At 44.8% G+C, this 25,284-nt stretch overlaps 1 protein-coding gene across 1 annotated transcript in view; it reads right to left on the reverse strand.

The window, feature by feature from the left end:
* Nucleotides 1-25,284, reverse strand: part of IGF1R (insulin like growth factor 1 receptor) — a 293,895-nt gene that overhangs the window by 53,698 nt on the left and 214,913 nt on the right. Inside the window, exons 3-6 of the mRNA XM_034667925.1 lie at nucleotides 13,691-13,967; nucleotides 10,336-10,369; nucleotides 9,796-9,946; nucleotides 7,153-7,297 (exon numbers count right to left, since the gene is read on the reverse strand). Coding sequence (XP_034523816.1) covers nucleotides 7,153-7,297; nucleotides 9,796-9,946; nucleotides 10,336-10,369; nucleotides 13,691-13,967 — 607 coding nt within the window. The remainder of the gene's footprint in view (nucleotides 1-7,152; nucleotides 7,298-9,795; nucleotides 9,947-10,335; nucleotides 10,370-13,690; nucleotides 13,968-25,284) is intronic.

Genomic DNA, 25,284 nt, shown 5'->3' on the forward strand with positions numbered 1-25,284 from the left:
AGGCCCCGTCCACAGACGTGCAGGGGGTGGGAGCGGGAGCGCTGCCTGCACAGGGTTCAGTGAGGCAAGTGAGTCCAAAGGTGGCACCACTGAAACCAAGCTAGCCTCCTCACGAACCCGCCTTGAGGTCCCTTGACACATTCAAGGCCACCAAACCAGGTGGCAAAAACTTGTGAGTCGATAAATATTTCCCTCTGGAAGAGCTCACTCCCTGACACAGATCCACAGAAGAAGGAACCGAAGACATTGTTCACATGAATCTAGACTCGGGATATGCAACGCAAGGCCGTGTATGGAGGTGGGAAGCGCTGGGACATGGCAAGGTGAGACCTGCTGTCCCTTGGGGACAGTGGCCACCCAGTGCCAGGCTTAAGCTGATGCTGGGCGATCGGGGTCATTGGACAACTGAAGGCAGGGTTTGCAGGTAGAAACAGGTGCTTCCTATGTAGGCCCATTCTTGTCCACGAATAATTTCGGCTCTGAAGGACACTCCGTAGTGCCAGTACCAAGCCCAGTGGGTCTGGCTGCTCCCAGCTTCCTCAGGTGGCCCCAACCTCCTTGTCAGTGCAGAAACCTCTTGGCCGGAAATAAAGGCCCATTAACCCGGTCAAACCTCTGTCTAAACGCAGGATGAGGCTTCTTTTTTAGTAAACTAATTTTGCTGGCAGGGAACAGAAACCACACTGAAAATACCTTCTGAACGAAACATGGCTTCTCCCCATGGGAGGAAGCATGAATTATAAATCAGGAATTTGACAAATGAATGGCAGGCCCACTGAAATTCTGTGTGTGTGATTAATCACTTTGAAAAGGAAGATTATCTTTTTACAGTAAACACAAACATTTTTTTACAACACGGAGAAGGCCTGGAGCCAGGATACCAATATCAATAAAACCCAGGCGTTATGGAGCCTTTGTGAGTGACAGAAAAATAAAAACAAAACCTTCATCAAAATAACAACCAAGCCATTCATGAGCTGCCTGTCAACACGGCTCTTGTTTTTCCAACCTCAGGTTGGGGCCTGGTTCCCCCCAAATTCTCCTTCCATGGTTAGGTGACAATTAAGAGATGGTAAAAGGGAGAGACCTGTCTGCACGTTTTACATACATACACACACACACACACACACATCCCCTTTTTCATTGTTTCCTAAAGGAAATGACTATATAAGTCAATTACTTAGTAAACATGACTTCCTAATTGTTTCTAAACTTACTGCCTTTACATTCAAAGACTAGTTTTAAAAATTAAGTTGTTTATTTTTCTGTAGCTTACACAGATGCCTAGGTTTTATAGATATTGATATCCTGACTCCCAGACTTCTTTGTGCGGCAAAATATGTTTGTTTCTGCACTTGGGTGGGCGCCATCTGACAAAATGTAGACCAACTGAGGTGGGTTGGAAGCAGTCTGTCATTTCCGTGAGGATATCTGTGTATTACCTGTACTGATATTCTGACTACCTAGTGCATACTATACGCAGAAGTGTTTTACTGATGGCTCAGGCTTGGGGCTGTCTTACCTGTGAGTAACCAACAACCACCCACCTCCCCACCTGCTCTGATGAAGGGCAGGAAGCGTGTGAGAACACAGGAAAGTGAGAGTGCTGGGGATTTGCACAGAGCACAGAAGACAACCCGGGGCCAGGGTTTGGAGCACTGCATGTGAGCATCCAGAAATCAGGCTCTGAGCGACATCTCCACCACTTGCTAAATCAACAACGCTAGGCAACATACTTATTTGGCTTCTCCCAGGCTGTGGGCAAAGGGGTTTGAGGGCTGGGAGTCCAGACGATGGGGGTAGGAACAGATATTCCCCCCCTCCTTCAGCCCTTACTGACAGATTGAAAAAAAAAAATTGCCAATACACAACTGATGATTCCCTTTCGCTTCTCAGAGGAGAAAGCATGGACTCTTTCCGGCTGTCTCTAGGGGGCATCAGAACCCAGCACACAGGGAGTGTGTCCAGCATCCCAGCAATCTGCAACAGATACAGGATTTGGCTTTTTCGCAGATGCTCACACCACATCCCATCTCCTCCAAATCCAATATTTACACCAACCTTGGGGGCTCATCAAGGGCAGGAATTTATATTCAAGTGGCACTGGGTACCAAACAGAAACTCAGAAAATGTTTCCTCTTTGAGGGTTTTCTAAATAGCTTAACCGAGGTCTAATTTCCCTACCAAAAATTGCACCCATCCTAAGTATACAGTGCCATGAGCTTCAGTAAATGTATGCGGCTGTCCCACCAGCACAACTACGCAGTTTCTGAACATTTCCATGATGTAAGAGTTCCCTCCCTGCCAATGGTGGTCAATCTCTGCTCCGACCCCCAGCCCTCGCCAATCTCCTTTCTGTCTCCATAGTTTTGCTTTTGCAAGAAACTAATGGACTCATACAATGTGCAGCCTTTTGTGTCTGGCTTTTTTTCACGTAGCTTAACGTTTCTGAGGTTCACCGATGTTGTTACATTACTGTTGAATAGTATTCCGTTGTACCACATGTCATTTATCCATTCATCTGTTGATGGATATCTGGACTGTTTCTAGTGGGTTTTTTTTTTTTGAGGGGGGGGCTATAATGAATAATACTGTTGTGAACATTCACATTCAAGTCTTGTGTGGGCATGTTTCTTTTCTCTTGGGAAGACACTGGGTAGAGACTGGAATTGCTGAGTCACATGGTTGAGTCTTTATTTTTAAAAGTCCTAGGGAAGTATTAACATGCAGCCGTGTTGCAACCTAAACTTAGAGTTGCAGGAAGGTAGAATGAAGCATCAAGTGTTGCAAAGTCAAGTGGTGGGGTCAGGAGTATAGAGATGCCTAAATGCACCCCAAAATTTCAAGTCTTAGAACCCTACTACCTCCATCTGCTTTAGGCTTTTCGGGGCAATGATCCTTGGTGGCATCAAAGAATCCGAAATTTTACCTCCTTATTTGTCTGCTGCCATAAGAAAATAAGGTTGTCCACCTCAAGGAACTGTCCAGATAACAGAAATATTCTGTTTTCTATTCAAGGGCTTAAAAACTAGTCATTTTATAGAAATCTTATACATGCATATTATAAAAATCCACTTCCTTCTTAAACAGCAGAAAAACCTTGATTTTCCTAATGTCTAAGGTTAATACTCTAGAGAGGCACATAACATTACACGGACTGCGGGACATCCTCAAGGAAACCTGGATGCCTGAGTTCTTAAGGGCAAGCCGATGACTGCCTGATGCCATCCGGGCCCCGTTCTCCAGCCACCAATGGGCCCGCCGTCTGTTCGGATGTGATCCTGCCTACATCTTTTACCACCTGGGAAATCTGATTGCAAAGTCGGCTCGCTCTGGTTATTAGGCTAGAGCTCTCCTCCAGCTACAACGCTCGAATTTCGTGTTCTGGACGTGAGCAGTGGCCCGGGCTGCTCAGGGGACTCGGAGGGAGGTCTCAGTTCCAGTTTGGAAAGCCAACATGGTCAGATACAGAGGATCCCAGCACCAGGAATTCATCTGTGCTCCATCAAAACAAAATGCTCTAAACCCCCATCCTACTGAACCGAATGGAGGCACTTATCTATTTCTCACTGGCTGTAGAAGTTCAAGAAAAATAGTACTTAAAGGCAATAGCGTGACAATTAAATATTTAGGAAAAAAGGCAAAGTGCTTTGGGGATTTACATATGAGAAGAAGAAATAACAGGACCCAGCAGTGGTATCCAATCTTGGCTACACAGTGAAATTACTTTGGATTTTTGAGAAAAATCATTGATGCCTGGATCCCACCCCCAAACATTCTGACTGAATTGGGGGTGCATCTTGGGTGCACTCAGATTTTTTTTTTTTAAACTGGCCCCACCCAAGATGGTTCTAATGTCAAAGTCTGGGATCCACTGGGGTAAAAGTTATCTTGGCTTAAACCAAAGACGCACAGAAATGAAACGTCCAGGCAGCTTTGCTAACACTCCTGCAGCTCAAAAGCTTTGAATACATTCCATTGCCTACCTAAATTATAACCTCCACACCCGGGTGCATAGCACCTTACGTAATTCGAATACCACCTACCTCTCCAGCATTATTTGCCAAACAGGTCCCAGGATGCCCCAACTCGCTGCTTTTGCTCTTACTGCCCTATCCTGAACTGCCTTCTTCACCCTCTGCTTTCTGAGTGTTTCTGGAAACCCTTCGAGGCCCATCTCAAATGCCACCTCTTTCTGAAAGCCCGTGGGATCTTCTTAATCAGATTCTCTGCCTCTTTTTCATGCCTATGGCACATTCCTTGTCTTTCCCTCGTAGCTCCTTGCAAGTTCTACTTTGCACTGTTGTTGGCATGTATCTAGTTATCATATTCCTTTCTTCTCTGCCTCTCTCTGACTCTTCCCTCCTTGCAGGAGTGAGGAGAGCTGGTCAAGGGCTGGAACTAGGTCTCTTTCCTAAGTCTGAAGATGCAAAATGAAGAACTGAGTTGTTGCTACTGGTCACCCCTGATACAAAGAGCTGTGGTGGCATTCATCACAAGTGAGGATGACCTACACCTTTTATGGTCCTGGGTGCGGAAGGCAGGTGAGAGAACCCAACTCCTACCAAGACGGGCAAGATTCTCAAGCACCCCAGCTAAAGGGAGAGCCTCCAAGCAGCAGCATGTAGGAGGGAAAGGCCGGAAGCCCAGTATCCTCAGAGCTACAAGGGGAGCTGATCACTAGCAGGGTGTGGAAATCTAAGGCCCATTTGCCTCTCCTTGTCATCTAAAATGTTAATGGCAGGGCAGCGGCCTGAAGCCTACTTGAGCTTGGAGGAGTCCCAAACACCTGAGCAATGGCAGGCATCCTTAAAGAGCCCCCACTGGGACATCAGATTTTATACTAGTTTGAGACAATGAGAAATGCGCCTTAAATGTCCGTGCAAATAAAAATCAGTCTTAGTTCTCAGCTACAGATAAGGGCGTAATACTTTCAGTTAACACATAACTAAAAGGTAATCCCATCGTGTATAATTCTTTTTTTTTTTAAAAGATTTTATTTATTTATTTGACAGAGAGAGAGAGACAGCCAGCGAGAGAGGGAACACAAGCAGGGGGAGTGGGAGAGGAAGAAGCAGGCTCATGGCGGAGGAGCCTGATGTGGGGCCTGATCCCATAACGCCGGGATCACACCCTGAGCCGAAGGCAGACGCTTAACTGCTGTGCCACCCAGGCGCCCCCATCGTGTAATAATTCTTAACAAAAAGTAAATTCTTGGGAGCCTGGCTGGCACAGTCTGTTAAGCACTAATTCTTGGTTTCAGCTCAGGTCATGATCTCAGGGTTGTGAGATCGACCCGCTTTGGGCTCTGTGCTCAGCATGGAGCCTGCTGGAGAGCCTCTCCCTTTTTCTCTCCCTTCCCCTCTGCTCTTCCCCTGTCCTCTCTTCCTCTCAGATAAATAAATAAATAAAATCTTTAAAAAAAATTAAAATCTCCTTCCAGCTTTCACCTCTATATCTATCATTTGTTCAGCCTGGAAAAAGAAAATGTGTATCGTGAAGCAACAGGAAAAGCTGCAGATCCTTATTTGCCAAAAAAAAAGTGCTTACCAACACAAGGGATTCCAGAAACACAAACCTACCTGAAGAGAAAAAAACCTGTGCTACCATTCACTTTAAAACGTAATACAACAAACGAGAACCACCACCTCAAAATGGCAGAGCCCCAGTTTGCCATGGCAAGTGACTTGTGACACTCTGGGGCTGGGCACAGTGGCAGCCTCCTTGGATTTGCAGGGAGAAAGAAGTTTTTTTCCTAGAGAATTAGTGTTCCCAGTGGGGAGGATAGTGTGCTTTTCAAGGATGGAATGAAGAGCTGCCCTCTCTCTTTAGCTGTATCAGATGATGGAATTTTAAGAATTTAAGACTGACCAAGAGTTAGTCTGAGAAAAGCAGGGAGGCTGTAAAGAAACCCTTATGGGGTAACTTTATCCAGTCGGGGCAGATAAGTCAGCAAGGACAACCTTTCCCATGACCTTCCCACCTCTTTCTTCCCTAAATTATTTCCCCAAATTCTCTCTGGAAGGAATCTGCTTGTTAATGGAGGTCTCCTTTGATTTCGAAGATTAATGCCAGGCGAGAGCTGTATTTGAAGGGAGTATGAAGAAAAAGGGATGCATGTAGAGGTGCACGCAGGCCAACTGCTAGAGCGAAGCTATAGCAGTAAGCACCAGCTCTTATCGATCCTGTGTACGCTTTACCCCTGATGATGTGGGGGTTTGGGCGCGGACACTCTGCATAGTCACCCATTCACGGAGAATTGTTGACATCCTCCAAACTTAACAAGTAACGGTCTACTGTTGCCCAGAAGTCTTATGATAACATAAACAGTTGATTAACACATAGTTTGTACGTTATATGCATGATATATTGCATTCTTACAATGAAGTCAGCTGGAGAAAATATTATTTAAAAAATCATAAGGAAAATACATTTACAGTCCTATACTGTATTTAGCCAAACAAAACAAAGCAAAACAAAACAAAATTGTGTCTAAGTGCACCGCATAATTCAAACCATGTTGTTCAAGGGCCAACTGTATTTTCTTCCCTTTTCTTTTCTTTTTAAAAGATTTTATTTATTTACTTATTTGGGCAGGGGGAGAAGCAGAGGGAGAGGGACAAGCAGACTCCAAGTTGAGTGTGAAGCCTGATGTGGGGCTCGATCCTATGACCCTGAGATCATGACCTGAGTTGAAATCAAGAGTTGGACGCTCAACCGACTTAGCTACCCAGGCGCCCCTGTATTCTAAAAGATGGAATGGTTTTACATAGTACATAGCATCCTAGGGATAAGAGTTATGTCAATGATAGTTTTGCAGAGGGCTAAGCACCTGAGACCCATTCCTGCTGCTCTTGGCACAGAACGTCCCCACCAGCATCCCTGTCTGTTGTTTCCATAGTCATGGTCAGGCCTGCAGCCCTTGAATGACAGGTCACAACACAGTTTTCCAGAACAGCAACATCCCAAGGATGGAGGACCATGGCTGCACGGCACTCTGCCCGAGGGGGTGGGCCATCACGCAGGTGGGATCGGCCTTACCTTCGCTTCTTTCTTTCTGCTTTGTGACGAGGGAGTCCTGACCTTAGTGACGTCATGTGCTACTTATTTTGCAATAGGAGAATGTCAGCCCATGAAATCCGGAGCACTTACCCCTCCAGCTGCTCCTCTCCTAAGATCTGGCGAAGGTTTTTTAGGAAGGACAAGGAGACCAAGGCGTGGGAATGGCGAATCTTCACGTAGCCCGTCACCACCTCGATGAGCCCCATGAAACTCTCCAGTTCCGAGGCAATGTTATCTGTGTGAGGAGGGGGCCGTGTTAGTGAGCGTTCACGTAGTGCAAGGATGACACACTCGGTTTCTCGCAAACACGTCTGGAGAACGATCCGTGGCAGGTCTTGGTGTCACGGAGGGGCTCGGGCTGCTGGCACAGGGCCCGCCATCCCTGTCAACAATGTACTTCCCTGCGCCTGACTTTCAACAACCTCTCCCGGGACAGGGCCCCTCAGACGCAGGGGGAGGGGACTTTCTAGAAGGCTGGTACTGTAGCTCCCAGGCTGATTAACCGAATGTAAAATCATAAATTCCAGACTGCCAATTAGCTAAGGCTGACAAATCTAGGGAACGTCTTTTAATATGCTCTGTCAACAGACAGCACTGCCTGCACAGTACAAGGGCATGACTAAGTAAACAACATTTTCTCAGTCTCATTAGGAACTGCCTTTGCTGCCTTTCCAGTTCCTAAGATACAGGGATCTCTATTTAAAGAGTCCGTCTTACTGAGGCTGGGAGAAAACACACCAAAACGTTAACACACCAGGTTATCTGTGGGTGATTTTTCAAAATTCGTTTCTGTGCTTTCAAATTTTCTATAATGCACACATATGATTTTCATGATGAGAGGACAGTTGGGAAAAGAGTTGCTACTGCTATGTATGTGAAAACAACGGAATATAGACACACTGTATTTCCCATCATCCTGTTTAGCCTGTCTTTTCCTCGTAGTAAAAAAGAACATAAACTTCAGTTCGACTTATGCCAAAATTACAATAAATACTAGAATGAATTGGGTATGGTTCAACTAATGGGATTTTATTGCATATGCTTTGTTGAAGGCTTATTTAATGAGAAGTACTATTTTGCTCTGAATTGATAAAAATAAAAGAATAAGGATGCTGTCCTATGCTTACTGTAGAGTTTAATGGTCTTCTAAGAGAAACTCAGGTTATAAACACCAGAAGTTGCCTGTGGTTGATATTTCAAGGAAAAGATCCCGAATTTTAAATGAGGGGCAAGATGGCTGGGGATGCCCTTGTCAATGAGCTGTCATATCACCCCGCATTCAGCTGATTTCTCCCACCGGACATAAACAGGAAGACACATTTCATCACCACACATGAATACGTACCAATTCCTTCTCAAATTCTACTTCTCCATGGATTTAATTCATGGATTAAATTCTTATCTTCAGGATATGAAAATTTTTTTAAAAAGAAGGCTTAGGTACTTAAAGGGTATGTTCTAGGGGATGAGGGCATCTTTTCAAAAATTAAGAAATCTAGTAAGAGCAAAAGGAATAAATCTTCATTATTTATTCATTTATTTATTTTTTTAAGTAGAGTCCACGCCCAGCATGGAGTCCAACGCCGGGCTCAAACTCACGACCGAGATCAAGACCTGAACTGAGATTGAGAGTCAGACGCTTAACCCACTGAGCCACCTAGGTGCCCCAGGAATAAAACCGTAGAAGCAGCAGGAGGGTGAGAGAATTCTAGCCGTGTGGAAGCAAAGGTATCTCTGTGGCAGAGCAGTGAAAGGGGTTCTGGAAAACGAGGAGTATCAAAAGATCCAAAAGGACTGAGCACAAACGTGTTTTTCTGCCATCTCTAAACCGTAAGAGCATAGCTCACTCACCAAACAGTATTAAGGAAAAGTAAATCCACAGAGTAAATAAACCAGTCATTTCCCCCCGCCCCCCCTGACCTGTAAAAATTTCTCCACTGAAGAATTTAGGAAAAAAAAAATCCTTTCAACCTCAAGGTCTTCTTACTAATTTATTCTAGATTATGAAACTATCATAGGTACCTTGATTGAGTGGTCCCAGGGGTGGAGAACTGAAGGCTAGACGCTATTGTCAGTTAAAGCACAGAAGTGAAAATATCACAGAATAAGTCTGTGAGTAATGCTTTTGCACACATGCAATGACCAGGAACGCCGTCTACTGCAAACAATGGCGATCTCACAGGGGTGAGGAGCAAAGCTTTAAATACGCGATGACACACACTAGTATTTTTATTTTTATTTTTTGGCTCTCCAAAGTAAATTTGGAGATTAACCACTCTTTGGACTTAATACAATTTTAAAGGGGTATCATTAAACTCTTCCCTTTGCACAGTCTCCTCAATACCTCCCAAGTTACCCAAACTCTTTGGACTTGAAGCTGTGTGGCTCTGGCTCCAGCTGGAGGCTGCTGCTGAGTCATGCTTTTGACCCACCAGCCTCTTCTGGGGTTTGTGCTGGGACGTGCATCTCCTGCGTACAACGGGACCAGCAGAAAGATGCGTGATGACCCTAGCCGAGCCAATGGCTGCAAACTAGACTGCCTTTCAATCTGGTTTTTTTTTTTTTTTTTAATCTTTGAAGGAAACTCAAAAAAGAGGTGTTGAGCACAAGACTTATGCCCTATGTTGTTTTTCTAGGCCCAGGCTTCAGTTGAGTCATGGATGGGAAGGAAAAGTGTCCACAAAAGAAAACCAAGAGATCCAGCCATCTCTTCCAGACGGATGGAATACTTACTGCCTCGGCGGATATTAATGAGCAAATTGCCCTTGAAGATGGTGCATCCTTGGAGCATTTGAGCAGAGGTAACAGAATCAATGGTCTTTGTTTTCTTTTCTTCCTCACAGACCTTGGGGCAAGGACCTTCGCAAGGGATGCAGTACATGCTATTGAAGAAAAAGAATCAACCAAAAACACAGAGAACTGAGTCAGGCTCCTTGCATTAACAAAAAAAATCATGAAGACACGCTTTTATTCTAAGTTGTTTTTGCAGTACCCCTTACCAAAAGCAACTGTTTTGAAGCATTCAAGTGGGCACACTGTTATCTCATCCTGAAGCCACCCAGGATAAGCCATTCCAATTGCAACCAAAAGAAGAAAGTGCCTACAAAGGAAAAGCGTGCCTCTTGTTTCCAGGCAAAATATGTGATACATCCTTGAGGCATGTGTGCATCAGAGGCTGTCGGCTGGGGAGCCAGCTGGTTCCACGTGGGGGAAACAGCCTTGAAGAAAGGACACAGGGGTGGCTCCCGAGGAAAACAGGGCTGCTCTCTAATGCTGTGGCCTTGCCCGGCACACCCCAGAGGGGCAGCTGGGAGACGGGAACAGCAAAGGGACAGCGGTGTCTCCGCCACTAATGGGAGTCTCGCTCTCGCAGCCGGCATCCCAGCAAAATCCAGCGAGGGGTTCCAAAATGCTTGCGGAATAACACAGGTCCATTATTTTCTCTCTAACGTACAACTGAAATTATTTCTTGACAATGTTTTGCAGAAACTTGCAAATTGACTGAAATGTTGTTTTAAGCTCCATATGCGCTGAAAGCAAGGAACTTTCATTACTTTGTAATGAACTCCTGTTTCAAACGCTATCCCGAACGTGCTGCAGGACTGCCAGAAGTCAGGGATCAGTGAGACTGGTACTTCTCCTGCTTAGCCACCATTAATTTAAGAAATCGTGGACCAAACGCTCATCTGGCTGCTGAACCACAGACCAAGATCAAAGTTGGGTTGATTTCCAAAGAAATGATACTACCTCATGGCTTGTGTGTACGTGTACTAAACAGGACGGTGAATTGGACAGCCAGGTATACTGACATCATTGTTCTTTTTTTTTTTTTTTTAGATTTTATTTCTTTATTCGACAGAGATAGAGACAGCCAGCGAGAGAGGGAACACAAGCAGGGGGAGTGGGAGAGGAAGAAGCAGGCTCACAGTGGAGGAGCCCGATGTGGGGCTCGATCCCGTAACGCCGGGATCACGCCCTGAGCCGAAGGCAGACGCTTTAACCGCTATGCCACCCAGGCGCCCCTGACATTATTGTTCTTGAATGATCTTTTAAACTTCATGAAAGTAAGTAAAAAACATTTAAGAAAACAGTGTAAGTGACAGCTTATGTGAAAGTCTTTTTTTTTTTTTTTTTTAATGAAACCTTAACTGCGTATCTAAGGCAAAGATGCAGGGATTTGTTTTGTTTATAAACTTATAGGTAAACAAAATTTCCCTGCTATTTTCCTATTTCATGTGGGGAGAATGCCAGGCAAGGTTTCCCAAGGAACTGGGCCAACCACAGAAAGGAAGATTTCTCTTTCCTGTAACATCATACCCAACCTTCTTATTTCTACTACAGGTAACGGCTTCCCTTCAGCACTTCTTTTTTGTTTTTTGGTCTTTAATTACTTCTAATTTATCTATACACCATTTAATGCCCCCACCCTCCCTTTTAAAAAACTTTTTACCCTGAAATACAGATTCACAGAAAGTTACGAAGAGTACTTTTCCCTTGTACCCTTCACCTAGTTTCCCCTAATGGTGACATCTTATGCAACTATAATGCGATATCAAAACCAGGAAATTAACACTGGTACAATGTATGTGTAATTCCGGGTCACCTTATATCTCTTGTGTGATCTTCACGCGGTCAAGATACAGAAGTACTGTAGGAACACCTCCCATAGAGCCGCCCCCTACCCTCATTCCCCTAACTCTGTCCTGGCAACCACTAAACTCTTCTCCACCACTGCAATTTTGTCATTTTGAGACTGTTAAATAAAGGGAGTGCTACAGTATGTGACCTTTTGAGATCGGCTTTTTTTTTTTTTCCCCCCACACAGCATAATGTCCTTGAGATCTATCCCAAGTCATGTATTTCAATAATTTGCTCTTTTTTATGGCTGAATAATAGTCCACGATATGGATGTACCCCAGCTGACTTAACCATTTCCCTGCTGTAGAACATCGGAGTTGTTTTTCGTCTTTGGCTTTTTGGCTATTACAAACGGAGCTGCTGTGAACAACTGTCTACGTGTTGTTACATGGACGTATATTTTCATTTCTCTGGGAGGGGTGTCCACAAGTGTGACTTCTAGGTCGTAATGTTAAGTGTATGTTTAACTTTCCCTGACATTTTATTCAAATAGCAATTTCTGAACCAAACACCTTTGCTAAAATGCCTAGGAATCATCTAGCACTTTAAAAATGTTTTTCTAAGGAAGTGCTCTGATTACATGTTTATAGATTAAGCTTCCCTGAATCCATTCTGGTACAGAGAGGGTATAAACAGTATTAATAAATATTTTACACTCAGTGTCAAAGGCTGAGAGTGGTATTTATTCTTTCTTGATGGTGTTTTATTTTAAAATAGGAGAGGTGTATCTGTAGCTTTGAATAAACTATAAGAACTGGTAGGGAAAATGACAGCTCGGTCCTTTGAAAATGTACAGCAGTGGGAGAAACAACACCGCTGAAATGCATAGCACTCCCCTCCTGCTGGCCCCACGACATCACAGGACAATGTATGCCCAGGACAAAGATGGTACCACCCCCGGTTCATGCACCAGCTGTCCCATCTCTGCTCCCACCCCCAGGAGGAACGGTAGCTGAGCCTCATCCGGGGTCCAGGCATGGCCCAGGGTACTGGGAAAGCCCTCCTAAGTTCTAAGGCTACCAACAGAATGCGAGTAAAATGCTGTAGACTTACTCTGGGTGGAATATGTATACTTCACAGTTCATTCGGAGTCCTTGGCACACTTATCTTTTTAAAAGTATTTGGAATAACTTTTATTATTACAATAGTAAAGACATTATAACAGGTGGAAAGTCGTTCTGTGTCTAATATTATGAAAGAATGTGAGTTTTATCTTTGGTTTGAAGATGAAGGAAGGATTTGGCCCGCTGCAACTGAATTGTTCTTTCCTAAAAGTTCTCTGCTCTACCTAGAGGAGGGAAGAGGTACCCCAAACTTCTGGTCTTCTTTTGCTTCCAGGGTTCTATATTTTATAGTTCTATATTTTATAACAATGCCATGATTGCTTTTTCAAAAGCATAAACCAATAACAAATTTACAGAAACCCAGCTGACATACACCCAGAGGGATGCTTTTTGCTGTAAAGAACTTCTTTGTTTCCCAAGTGAAGTCTCAATGTTCAGGAAAGAAAATGAGAGAGACAGAGAAGACTGAGAGAAGGAGCTGGTTGAGGAAAAGAGAGAGTAGAGAAACAGGTGCTGACGGAAAACACAGGTTACTTTGAGCTCCTGGTTACTCTTTGTGGAAGCTAGTGCGGGCATAGGATGGAGTTTGCGCTAACAGACTGTTTGGCCTGCTGGTTGCCTCAAGGATGCTGTTCGGGCTTGGCTGGTCTTCTCTCCTGCATTCCCCAAGACTTCACAGAGCTGGTGCTGAGTGGCACCAGGGATGGGACAACCTAAATATACAGTCCTCCCACGTCTACCCTACACCTGCTTGGCAGGCTGCCTGGCAAGTGCAGGGAGGGGAGATTGTGACCTCTGGGTACCTAGGCCCACAAGTCAAGTACTAACTTCAAATGGCCAGGCAGTACACTTCCAAAACACAACATAAAACAAACTGATTTTTTTTTGGGCGGGGGGGGGGGGCACCGCTCCCTCTTTAAAANCACTCCTGCATGCACTCGCCGTCGTGGATCACGAACCCCTCGGAGTCGCTGCTCTCGGCGCTGGGGATGTTGGCGCAGAAGTCGCGGTCCACGCAGCGCCAGCCCTCGAAGCGGTAGGTGTTGGGCGGGCAGGTGGGCACGCAGACGCCGGCGTAGTAGTAATGCCTGCAGGCCACGCAGGCCGTGTCGTTGTCCGGCGCGCTGCAGCTGCCCAGACACTCGGGGTGACAGCACTCGTTGTTCTCGGTGCACGCTCGCTTCCCGCACGCGCTCGGGCACACTGTGGGGGCAGAGAGGACAGAGGGTGAGACTGGGGGGGCGGGGGTTGGACGGCCTCCTCCGGGCCTGGCCTGCTTTGTCCTGGGTCACCGGCCACCCCGGACCAGATCGCCCCAGTGACAGACAACCGCCCGTCCACCCACCCACAAAATCCCCAAACCCAGCGACACGGGGCTCTGCAGCCCGCAGCAGACTTGCAATGACAGTATTACAGACCACAGTCACAGTTTCATTAAGGCGGGGAGGAAATACCCTGCGTTTCATGTCCAGCCTTTCCTATTTACTCCCTCTGTGCTCCTGATGAGTCATTAGCTTCTCTGACCTTGACCCTCTCTTTTCACATCTACAAAATGGGGGTAGTAATAGTCATATTAGAGGCTTGCCTGAGGTCAACAGTAGTCCTATGGGAACAATATGGCATATTGTTTTAAAAGCATTATGTGCTGTTCCTTCTGCATTTTGAATGTATTCCTTGAAATACCTTGAAAAGCCTTAGTGTGCAGAAATGATTATTTAAAAAATAATTTTATTATATATCACTGCAAGTATTTTAAAATCATTCAGAAAATTGTTTACTTTAAAAATGATGAAACTGGAATACAGTAAAGATGATACTATTCCGGTTTACAAAATGGCTTTAGAAAAAGTTTGTGTCCTTTTGTATATCGAAAGACTTACTCCAAAAAATAATGGTATTAACATATTCACATAGCCTAACCTATTATATAATCAACAAGTCCCTGCGTCTGATTGTTATTCCCAAAAAAAGGCGGGGGGGCAGGTGGGCAGTGCCTCTGAGCCCAGAGTACTCATAGCATATTAGAAACCATCTCCCTTGAGCCATTCTGCTAAACTTAAGTGAAAGCAGTGTCTAAAAAGCGGAGATCCACAATTCATGTCCCAAGTAGATGAGCTGGCATTTATTTCCATAACAACGATGTAATGATCACACTCCATGGGGCTGTTAGCCTCACTAGCAAATAAAGTATAAATCAACAAAATATGAAATCTGGTTTGCATTATATGTTTCCTACTTTTTCTTGAGCTGGGAAACAACACAAAATTATTTAAATGTGTATATTATTGACTCTGACATACATTATTTAGTGAAGATTCTATTATTGTTTTTCCTTATAAAGAGAATATGTGCTCAAAAAACCATCAGCGATCACAGATAAGAAATGAAAATATATAAGACGTCTAGTCCATCTGCCCCAAATACCCCCCCTTTATCAATACCATCATGTGATCTCCCAGGTCCCTTTCTAGGCATGCGCATGTATATATAAATCATCTACAAAAAACGGAAACCATTTTTTGGCATAATATACTGTGAATTCCATAATCCCTTAACAGCTGCACTGCATCTCACTGTATAGTGTAAGTTATAACCTGTCTCCTACTATGAGACGTTTTGTTTACTTCTAACATTTTATTATTACAATGAACACTGCGATCTTCACGTGAATCCTTAATTATTTCCTTAGGATCCATTTCCAGAATTGACCTCGCCAGGTCAAACAATCCTCTGGAAAGTTTTTACCAATTTACATCCCACTAACTGCATCCAAGAGTTCCTATTTTACCGCAAAAAAGGTGAATTTAAAAATGAACATCAGAACGTGGACATTCAAATGAACACGGTCACCTCTGAAGAAAACAGTTAAATTCTTATGATACTGCCAAGCCTCTTAAAATAATTTTGCCGAGTTTCTCCTTCGAAATTACCCTTTGGCAGAGACCACAGGTTGCCTGCCATTATTTATTCTTTTTATCTGTTTGGGTAATAGAACCTTGATTTTTACTTGGGCATTTGGCCACCCAGCTAGCTGTTGTATCTCTCAGCCTCTCTTGCAGCTAGAAGTGACGTACGTCCTAGCCAGTGATATATAAGAAAACTTTCTTGGATGGTACTTACTGGAAGATCCCTTAAAACAGAGCGAGCATGCCCTTCCTCCTTGCCGGCTGGAATGCAGGAGCAAGGCATCAATCTCAAGCAGCCATCCTGGACATGAGGTAGCCCACTAAGAAAGTGGAGTAAGAGAAAAGGTTCTTGGTCCCCCAAAAGGCTAAGACTTGTCTATATGAGAGAAATGACTTTTATCTCATTTACGTGCCTGCTGTGTGTTAGATGCGACTGAAAAAATCCTGAGACACACCTTCAGAGCTACTTAGAAGCAAAGAAGAAAACCGTTCCTGTTGGTTTATATCATTTTTGTTTACCAGAACTGCCTCCATGACTTCTGGCTATTTCCAGAAACTAAGCGACCCAATAAACAACAAGGAGTAAATATCTCTACGCATACCGGAAAAGGATGTGTTATAGATAGGAGTTCCAAAACTGTGGCATCACATGTATTGTCCACCAATGTGATCTTCTTGAAGGAGGTAACACTAATTTGAATTTACAAGCCTAGTGTATCTGTAGTAAATGTACACACACACACACACAGACACACACACGCGTGTGTGCTTTCCCTACCATCAGATCCCACACCTGAAGACATCTAATATTATCAAATAGATTCAATGACGATTTAATTTCAAATATATCCATTATGGAGGTTAACGTCAAGGCTCAAGGTCTTAAAGACACAAATAAATTGTGTATCTTTTAGCTCAGGTTTTTAAAGCAGTAACGGGAACAGAAGTCCATTTACCCTTTACTGTCGATGCATTTAGCAAGTGTTTCTTTAGCAACGTGCCGCACCTGCGTGCCAGACCCTGCCCTCAAGGAATGGGCAACATGCCGGGTAAGTACAGGCTTGAGTGGAGGTTCATGGCATGCCCTGAGCATCAGGGACTGTTTTGAAGAGGTGCAGAGGCTGAAGCTGAAAGACGAAAGATGAGGAGGAGAAGAATAAAGAATAATACAGACGGAATGACACATAAATGTGTGTAAAGGCGACCCAGTCGCTGTGGTGGGAACACTGGGTACCCATGAAGACAGCAGGAGGCTAGCTGCCAACTGGTGGGTGACGGGCATCACTGAAGATTTTAGGCAGGGGAGGAGCAACGTGGCCCAATTTTCATATTGGAAAGGTTGTCTGGCAGTGGAACAGACGGTACCACAACCAGAGGGGGCCCAGCTGACAGAAGAGGGATCAGGCGAGGGGAGAGGAGAGACACAGCCTTGTTATGTTGCCCCTACAAGGTTTCTGTAATATAATAGACCCCTGGGTTCATGTGGTTAAAATGAAACCAGCTGAACAACCCTGCGTTCACAGTCTCGAGTGTCAGCACAAGCCAGCTGCTCTGAGCACACACCCCACTCGGAGCACTGAAGCCCCCGGCCATCAGCCACCACCATGCTTCGTGACTGGAGGAGGGGAAAATTGATGAAAAATTTCATAATCATCAACAGAGACAAACGGGGGCCAATACCTGCTTGCAAAGCCCCCTTTCCCTCACTTATAATTTAAATAACATGCTATATAAAATCATAAGCGGCAGATATTAATGTTAAATAGTACTAAAAACTTAAGAGCTCTCAAAAGAATAGAGAAAAAATAGCCCCGTGTACTGGCTGGGAATCAGCTCTACCCACATGCAATGCTGGGCATTTCCAGTAGGAGAAAGAAAAAGAAATCCCCAAACCCTGACAAAGTATCTGCAGATGTATTTTGCATTCCATTCCCCGTTCCGATGGAAACAGCATCTCTGGGCAGTGGTCCCCTGAGTCCCTTCAAAGGCGTGTGTTACGTGGAAATGCACGGTCAGTCAGTTCTTGCCACAAGCAGCACACAGGCTGGGGAATTAGGGTTTTGTTTCAGCAAGGAGAGCTCCTTCAGAAGGAATTTCAGCAAAGCTTAAATTAGGTAAAATCGTGTTATTTATAAGCAGAACAATTCCTCTTAAAGGGCTCACAGATCAAGGGGTTCCTTTATGGTATATGATCCAAACAGCACAACCATCTACTACTCCAGGGGAAGAAGGATGGGGTGTGATGGGGAGGGGGGAGAAAGGAGGAGGTGACTTGTTTGCTAGAGGACAAACTCTGTAAATAAGAGACTGCTCCAGGGACAGAAGCTGGTGTTCCCCTGGCTGCAGCAGAACCCGAGGATTCTGGGAGGCAGGAGAACACGCGGGAAATTCAGGATTAGAGAGTCCTGGAGTCAGCCCCAGAAGCCTGCTGTAAATTTTGTCTCATCTCAATGTATATAAATATTATTAGCGTTTAGGACTATTAAGGGATTTCTCGAAAAGCCCCGGGCAGTGCGTCTTGCCAACAGATGGATGGCTGCTCCGTACAAATGCCAAAACTTAAAATTTAGTACAGTTACCAAATTTCCAATTACGGAGCTATGGGAGAAAGGAAGGAACCTCTTTCCTGGCTTCCATCAAGACGGAGCACACCTAACATGATTAAAGGCATTTCTACTTTTCCGAATAAAAGGAAAATGGAAGCTGCTATAAACTACAAATATACAGGGGGAAAAGCAAATTTATTTTGCCCACGAGATCCTTCTACTCATTGGAATTCTTAGAATGACCAACAATAAAAACAAGAGTCGACCTAAACTGTTGGAAAAGCAAACGGCATGTCCCACATCTACCACTAAAAGGATTGATCTGGGGGTCACAGTCACATAAAAATGAGGCGCTGCATATAAAAGTTCATTCTCTCCCTTTTGGGAGACAGGAAGTAAGTCACACGTCAGCCTTTAACTCCCTCCCCCTCCCCAGTGTCCTTATATTCACTAAGTTCTTTCTAAGTTTTTTTAAAAAACATTTATTTTTGTTCTTGCCAGTTCCTTAACAATCTTTACTCAAGAGCAACCATTTTTAAAAGCATATGATTATAAAGTGTTCTCTTGGAAGAGAAGGTGGAGAACTCAACCTCTTCTCGAGGAACAAAAAATGGAAAGGGGGCCACTTAAGTCAAAATTTTATCCCAAATAATTTCTAAAGAATAGAAATAAGTTCATGGATGTGCGAATGAGGTAGGGCTTCTGACTCAAAACACAGACTAGTTTAGAGACATCTTAGTTATTTCTGGGCTACCCTAAGTGACACACCACTGTTCCATATATATATATATATATATATAAAAAGGGATGTCTTTTCTAATTGGATCGCACTGTTATGCATAAAGGTGAACCACCGCTAATTCCAGGAAAGTGCACTTCAACTCCAAAGTGCATCAGGGACATAGAGGGGCCAGAGAAATTTTACAGTTTTCTGGTCCTGCAAGGGGAGGAGGTGGCTCCATCAGATACCATGGGGTGGCAGGGGAGGGGAAGGACCCAAGCTGGGTCAGCTGAATGCCCAAGTCCACTCAAGGCTGTCAGCATTGTCCTCCAGAAAGCACTTAGCCACAGGTGAGGGGATGAGAAAAGTTCCTTTTGACTGTTAAGTATCAGCCTTATGAACCAGGCCCTAGGCTAGGTCCTGCCAACAGGCAAGCACAAGACAGCCACCCCCTTTCCCCCCAGGAGGGGCTTCCCACCCGGAGGGCAGGCAATGGCAGTATCAAGAGGGGCAAGCAAGGGACAAGTGAAGAGGGCTTTCCAGGAGAAGGGACTGCCAGGCCCAAGTTTGAAAAGCCAGCAGGAGCTAGCAGGTGCGTGAGGGTGTTGGCAGGGCTGATGGGGAGCATGGGCCAAGAGAACCAGACTCAGGATGACTGTGTGACCAACTGAGGCTTTGGGGGCTGGAGGGGTGCAGGAGACAGGAAAGATGGTGAGACCAGAGGCAGGGAGAGGTGAGAAGAACCTTTTGTTTTTTTTATTTATTTATTTTTTAAGATTTTTTAAATTTATTCACTTGACAGAGATAGAGACAGCCAGAGAGAGAGGGAACACAAGCAGGGGGAGTGGGAGAGGAAGAAGCAGGCTCATACCAGAAGAGCCTGATGTGGGGCTCGATCTCACAACGCCGGGATCACGCCCTGAGCCGAAGGCAGACGCTTAACCACTGTGCCACCCAGGCGCCCCGAGAAGAACCTTTTAACCCACGAGTAGGAGTTTGGACTACTCTTAAAGAGGAAAGGGATGCTATTTAAGGATTCTAAGCAGGGTGTCACATGAGCAGATCTACATTTTAGAAGGATCACTCTGGCTGCTGAGTGGAAAACAGACCCGATGGGTGACCCACAGAGTCACCGTAGCCATCTCCGTGAGCCATGATGGTGGTCCAGATCAGGGAGGCAGCGACGCAGGTGGGGGAAAGCAGGCAGATGCAAGATACACCTGGAGAATGTGGGACGTGTGTCCAGCTTTTGTTTTTGGAGGGACAGAGAAAGATTAGTTCAGTTTGAGATGTGTTGCTTGGTGTACAGTGGATGCTGTCACTCTGTAAAGTAATCTTCAATCCACCCTCCCTTTTATCCACACGCACGTACTCCTCCCCACCCATCACCCCAATCAAAGACTTCTATCAATGGGGGCAGAGTGGTGAGGAACAACAAGGCTTCTCCGGCTCAGGGAGAGCGGCTATATTTTATCCTATTGTATTAGTCTGGAGTTCTCTAAACAAGTCAGCTAGCATGGAAAAGCAGCCTTCTGTGAAAACGCTTAGAAGCCATGAAATAAAACTAAAATAATTCTTGTACAACTATGTGTAAGCTACACGCATACGTACGTGTGTGTGTGTGTAGTGTATGTATATATAGCAAAGCACAATTTTCTCAAAAGGAAGACAAGAAGAATCGACTATCAAGTTTCCTGACATCCTGAGAACTGACTAATGGAAAACTCCAGAGAACCACTGCCTAGAAACCTCAGGTAAAGCTTAAAACAACTCCCAGACAAGCTTCTGCCTGGAAAACTAAGCTTGTAAGCCAGATCAGTTACCCATGGCAAAAGAAAGTTCAAGTGGCAACCCTGCCTCTTAAGTGTTCACAAAAGAAAGTCACATTTGCAACTATGTTTCCTCCTCCTGTGCTGGAGAAAACATTCCACCGTAGTAGCAGCCAGCCAGAAGATACTTCGTCTTCTCTTTCTGGAACCGAAAGGATTCAGTGCGCCCACTGAAAGGTTATGGTGAGAACCAGGGCTTTGGGAATGCACGCAGAGACCTAGGGAGGCCCAGGGAATGGAACCCGCAGCGAGTGCAGAAAGGCTGGTGAGCAAAAGAGGTGGGCCACGGTTTTTGAACGTAGTGTGCCTGAAAGCTTTCATTTTCTCCCAAACGTGGATGAAGGAGTTCCTCTTTGCAAGCTAAAGTGGTTTTCAAGACCCGGTTCAGAGTCTGCTTTATTCCTAACAGGAAGGCCCCTGGACAAAGCATCCTTGTGTTACCATCTGAACTTTGTGAAATACTGAGGTTTGTAGAGGGGCGCAAGAAGTTACACACTTCCCCTCCTTGCCGCTCCCCCTCCCCCACACTTGTAGCTCCCCAGCTGTCTTCTTCAACATTCCACGCATGGGAACACGCATAGCAGGGGGCCTTGTGCAAGAAGTTCCAAGGGCCACTAGATCTGTCTTCAGTCTAGAAGCAAAAAGTACTTCTACAGTCACGTTCATCCCTGTCATTCAAGCACAGAGCCTTAGAGTGGAAAGGTATTTTCGAGGTCATGCATCTCATGTCTGTCTCAGATACTTCTCTACAAAAACCTAGGGGAGCCTTCAAGCAATGTCTAGGGGGTTGGTTACCTTAGAGAAAGTGCTACTCGAACTGCCACGCAGCACCAACTTGGACCAAGTTGCTCCTTACACCCAGCAAGAATGCACGCTCCCCACGCCTCAGTCAGCTGGTCTCATACTCAGGGGAAGGGGAGGTTTTCTTCTTTACAGGTCAGACTTTCAAATACACAGGCTCAAAATTCTGGGACGGTTATCCTGGCCTCCCTCCGAGTGCCTTACTCAGTCGTAGCTTGTGCAACACACATGAATAGCATTGCTTCTTAACACCTGCCCCCAAACCTACTCTTAACACAGCAGAAGTAGTTGGGACAGTGTGGAATACCAGGGGACTAGGAGACACATGGTGGGGTCTTCCATGACCAAGGCAATATGCTTGGGGTGATCTCTGCATGATCTTTGAAATAACTATCATCATCACACCGAGATAGCTCATTCTGAGCTTCTCATTGCCGAAAACTCCTGTCTCCTTTTTCACAATAACGGTCTGAGTCTCTCCTATAGGGATGCAACTTTGATCTGGATACAGGTCTCTCTATTAACATAAAGTTAACGTTCATGGGGGGCGTTTTCCACATGCCTGACAATCCACTCAGTACCTTATATACATTAACGTAATTTTCCTAACAATCACATGGGGTATCATCATCCTCATTTGTAAATGACCAAATGGAGGCACAGAGATGTAATCATCGTCCAGGGCTATTAAAGGTCCACTTTAATCATTGTTAAGCTGTAAACGTGGGCTTGAAACCTAGATCTGCCAGACGGGGGTGGCAGCCTCTTCACCCACTCTGTCCCGCCCTGGCACGATGTTTCAGCTGGTCTGTGTGGTCTAAAAGGAAAGGGTTAAGGTGTTCTTCTCATGTCGCTTTTCTTTTTAAGCATGCATCCATCAGGGAAAAAAAAAAATCACAAGTCCTAGCACGCCTTTCTCCTCCCTGACGTGTGTAACACTCAGTCACAGAAGGAAGGACAAAATCCATGAAACCTGACACGCTGGAAAAGGGGCAAGCATCCAGGTGATATTAAGGAGATAACGTGTGCCCACTAAGCCTTCTTTGTTTATTGAGTTATAGCAAATAGAACCCTCAAGGACATTTTTTTCCAGCACAAATTTGCAAGGCTGAGCCCTGTTGGGTTTATCATTAAATGTCACTGCTCATTTCAACACGGAAGCAGCAGCTCCCATCGTGCAAGGCACTGAGTTAGCACACATTCTATGGGGCAAATGCAGCCCTACACACACGACTGTGCTATCAGGAAGCCAGACCAGCAAGACTGAGGGAGACTCCATGACCTGCAGAACCCATGTCACCTAAAGAAGTCTTCCTCATGAGATTAGAGAACCAGAGTTCATTTTCTTCACCAATTCATAAGTCTCCGCAAGACTGAAAATTTGGTCATGGAGGAGGAGAAAAACAAAACAAAACAGAACAGTTCTATGCCTTCCCCTGGGTCAGGCACATAAACACATATAATCAAGGCTTACAGAAATAAGAAATAGTCACGCTCCGAGACTAGACCTCACTGTCTAGTACACAAGGTAAGCCAAGACGTCTGGGAAAACATGCCATATGGGCTACTGAATGCACCTGTGACTATTTCATTAGAGAGCAAAAGAAATAATCATCTTACAGACAGCGCCCATTGGATCACTTAAGTCTCTAAGATCCAAGAAGCAGTGCTGGGCAGAGTGTGGAGAAAAATGGGGAAAAAAAGGAAAAGAAAAAGAAAGAAAGAAAAGAAAAGAAAAAGAAAAAAGCTGAACAAGAATCGCAAAAGGAGGAAAATTACAGATAGCATCATTAAGTAAAAATTTCAAGTGTTAACCAGGAAGACGACTAAAGAAAGAGCAGCCATCGGTTGAAAGATACCATGCAGAATCACAAGGAATACCAAGGCTCAGCGAGGAGCAGAAGGCATATCAGGAATCCTCCTCTGGCTGAGTTGGTTTTGGTTACTGTGGGCTATGTGATTTTTTTTCCTCCTTTACACATTTTTTAATAACAGCTTTATTGAGATATAATTCACACACTATTCATCCATTGAAAGTGTACAAATTGGGGGTGCCTGGGTGGCTCAGCCCGTTAAATGTCTGACTCTTGATTTCGGCTCAGGTCATGATCTCAGGGTCATGAGATCGAGGCCCAGCAGCAGGCTCTGTGCTCAGCTGGGAGTCTGCTGGAGATTCTCTCTCCCTCTCCCTTTGCCCCTTTCCCCACCGTCAAATAAATAAAAAAATCTTTTAAAAAAATAAATTCATATTCAAAGCCTACATACATTTGGGAGACACAGGTAAGTTTCAATGGGGAAAAAAAATCAAGGAAAAGGGGGAACACTTCAGGGGGCCAGGAAGACTGCGGAGAGGGCAGCCTGTACCTGCTTCTTCCCGTGGGAACACTGAGTGTCTGCCTCTGACACAACTCACACCCCCAACCTCTGTCTTTTTTTTTTTTTTTTTGAGTCTTTCACTGTCAAATAGGTGATTCTTTTGAAACCCCTCCCCAGTGCTACAACCGCCAGGCATGAGCCCATAAAGACACCCATCACTTACTACTGCCCGTCACAGATGCTTAAATGGACAGGGTGGAAAAAATATTCTTTTCACACACTTAAAAATTACTCCAAGTTATTTTAAATTTGGAACTGTTTGTATATTCCTTATAAGTTTATAAAACTCACACTGTCCCTCCATGACTAACTAAAGTGGAATTGAGAGAGTATTCTATATTTATAACTTGTCTGCTTGTTCGTGCTTACAGCCCTATTTCCACTCTCTGTTACTGTACACAGAGTTATGTGAGGTATTGTGGGCTCCTAAACTTTGCTGATTTCCTAACAAGGCAGGCCTGTGTCCCGTAGGGACAAATTGGGGGCTGTTTTGTCCGAGTGGAGGCCAAGCTTGGAGGGAGAGGCCTTCCAGCTCTGTGGTTTTGGCTACAGCTCTTAAAAATGGTGTTAGGGCCCATTTCTGGGCAACTGCATGCCTTACTGATGTTGACCAAGTATCAATGCTCCTGATAGACTGTTTATTGCACATAACAATATGAGCTCCCGTGAGGAGCTCCATGCTATACAGCTATGGCTACACACATCACTCCTTCCTACTTATTTTGGTAGAAATTGTCAGTCCAAAAGGTATACTGCTGCATTATCCCATGCAAAAATCCCTTTTCACACACATAAACATTCACATCAACATCATTTACATGAATTCCCTGAATGCAATGACTTGCAGGGAAACTACGCTTTAGAGACCCACAGGCCATGTTTTGGATAAAACTTGTCAACAAGTGAACCGTTTAACCAGGACACGGTAATAAATGCATGAAGTGCCTGTGGAGGTCAATTTCTACAGCATGTGTGGAATTTACAGGTGTACATCACACCTGTATACACGTAGGCATCATGGCGCAGAATCCTTACAGGCGTGGAACTAATAAATATAAGTAAGAACAGCTCTTCCAAAGCTGCCTCCTTGGGAGGACACAGCCCTAGTCGATGACTTTACAATTTTGCAAAGCCCTCTCAGGGTCCTCTTTTGAGAAAATGCTTCCCGAGGACACAGCACTTTCTCTGAGACCACCTCAAAATGGCACATCTTTGTAAAAGGAAAGGGAAAATGGCATCTAAACCCATTTTTCTTTCTTTCCTAATGTCAGAAGGGGAAACAGGTCTCATCTCAGTTCTGGGGCTGCCAGTGAGGTTGGGTTTTTTGCGCCCCCCCCGCCC

This window comes from Ailuropoda melanoleuca, chromosome 9 (genome assembly GCF_002007445.2).
Source record: "Ailuropoda melanoleuca isolate Jingjing chromosome 9, ASM200744v2, whole genome shotgun sequence".
NCBI classification, from domain to species: Eukaryota; Metazoa; Chordata; class Mammalia; order Carnivora; family Ursidae; genus Ailuropoda; species Ailuropoda melanoleuca.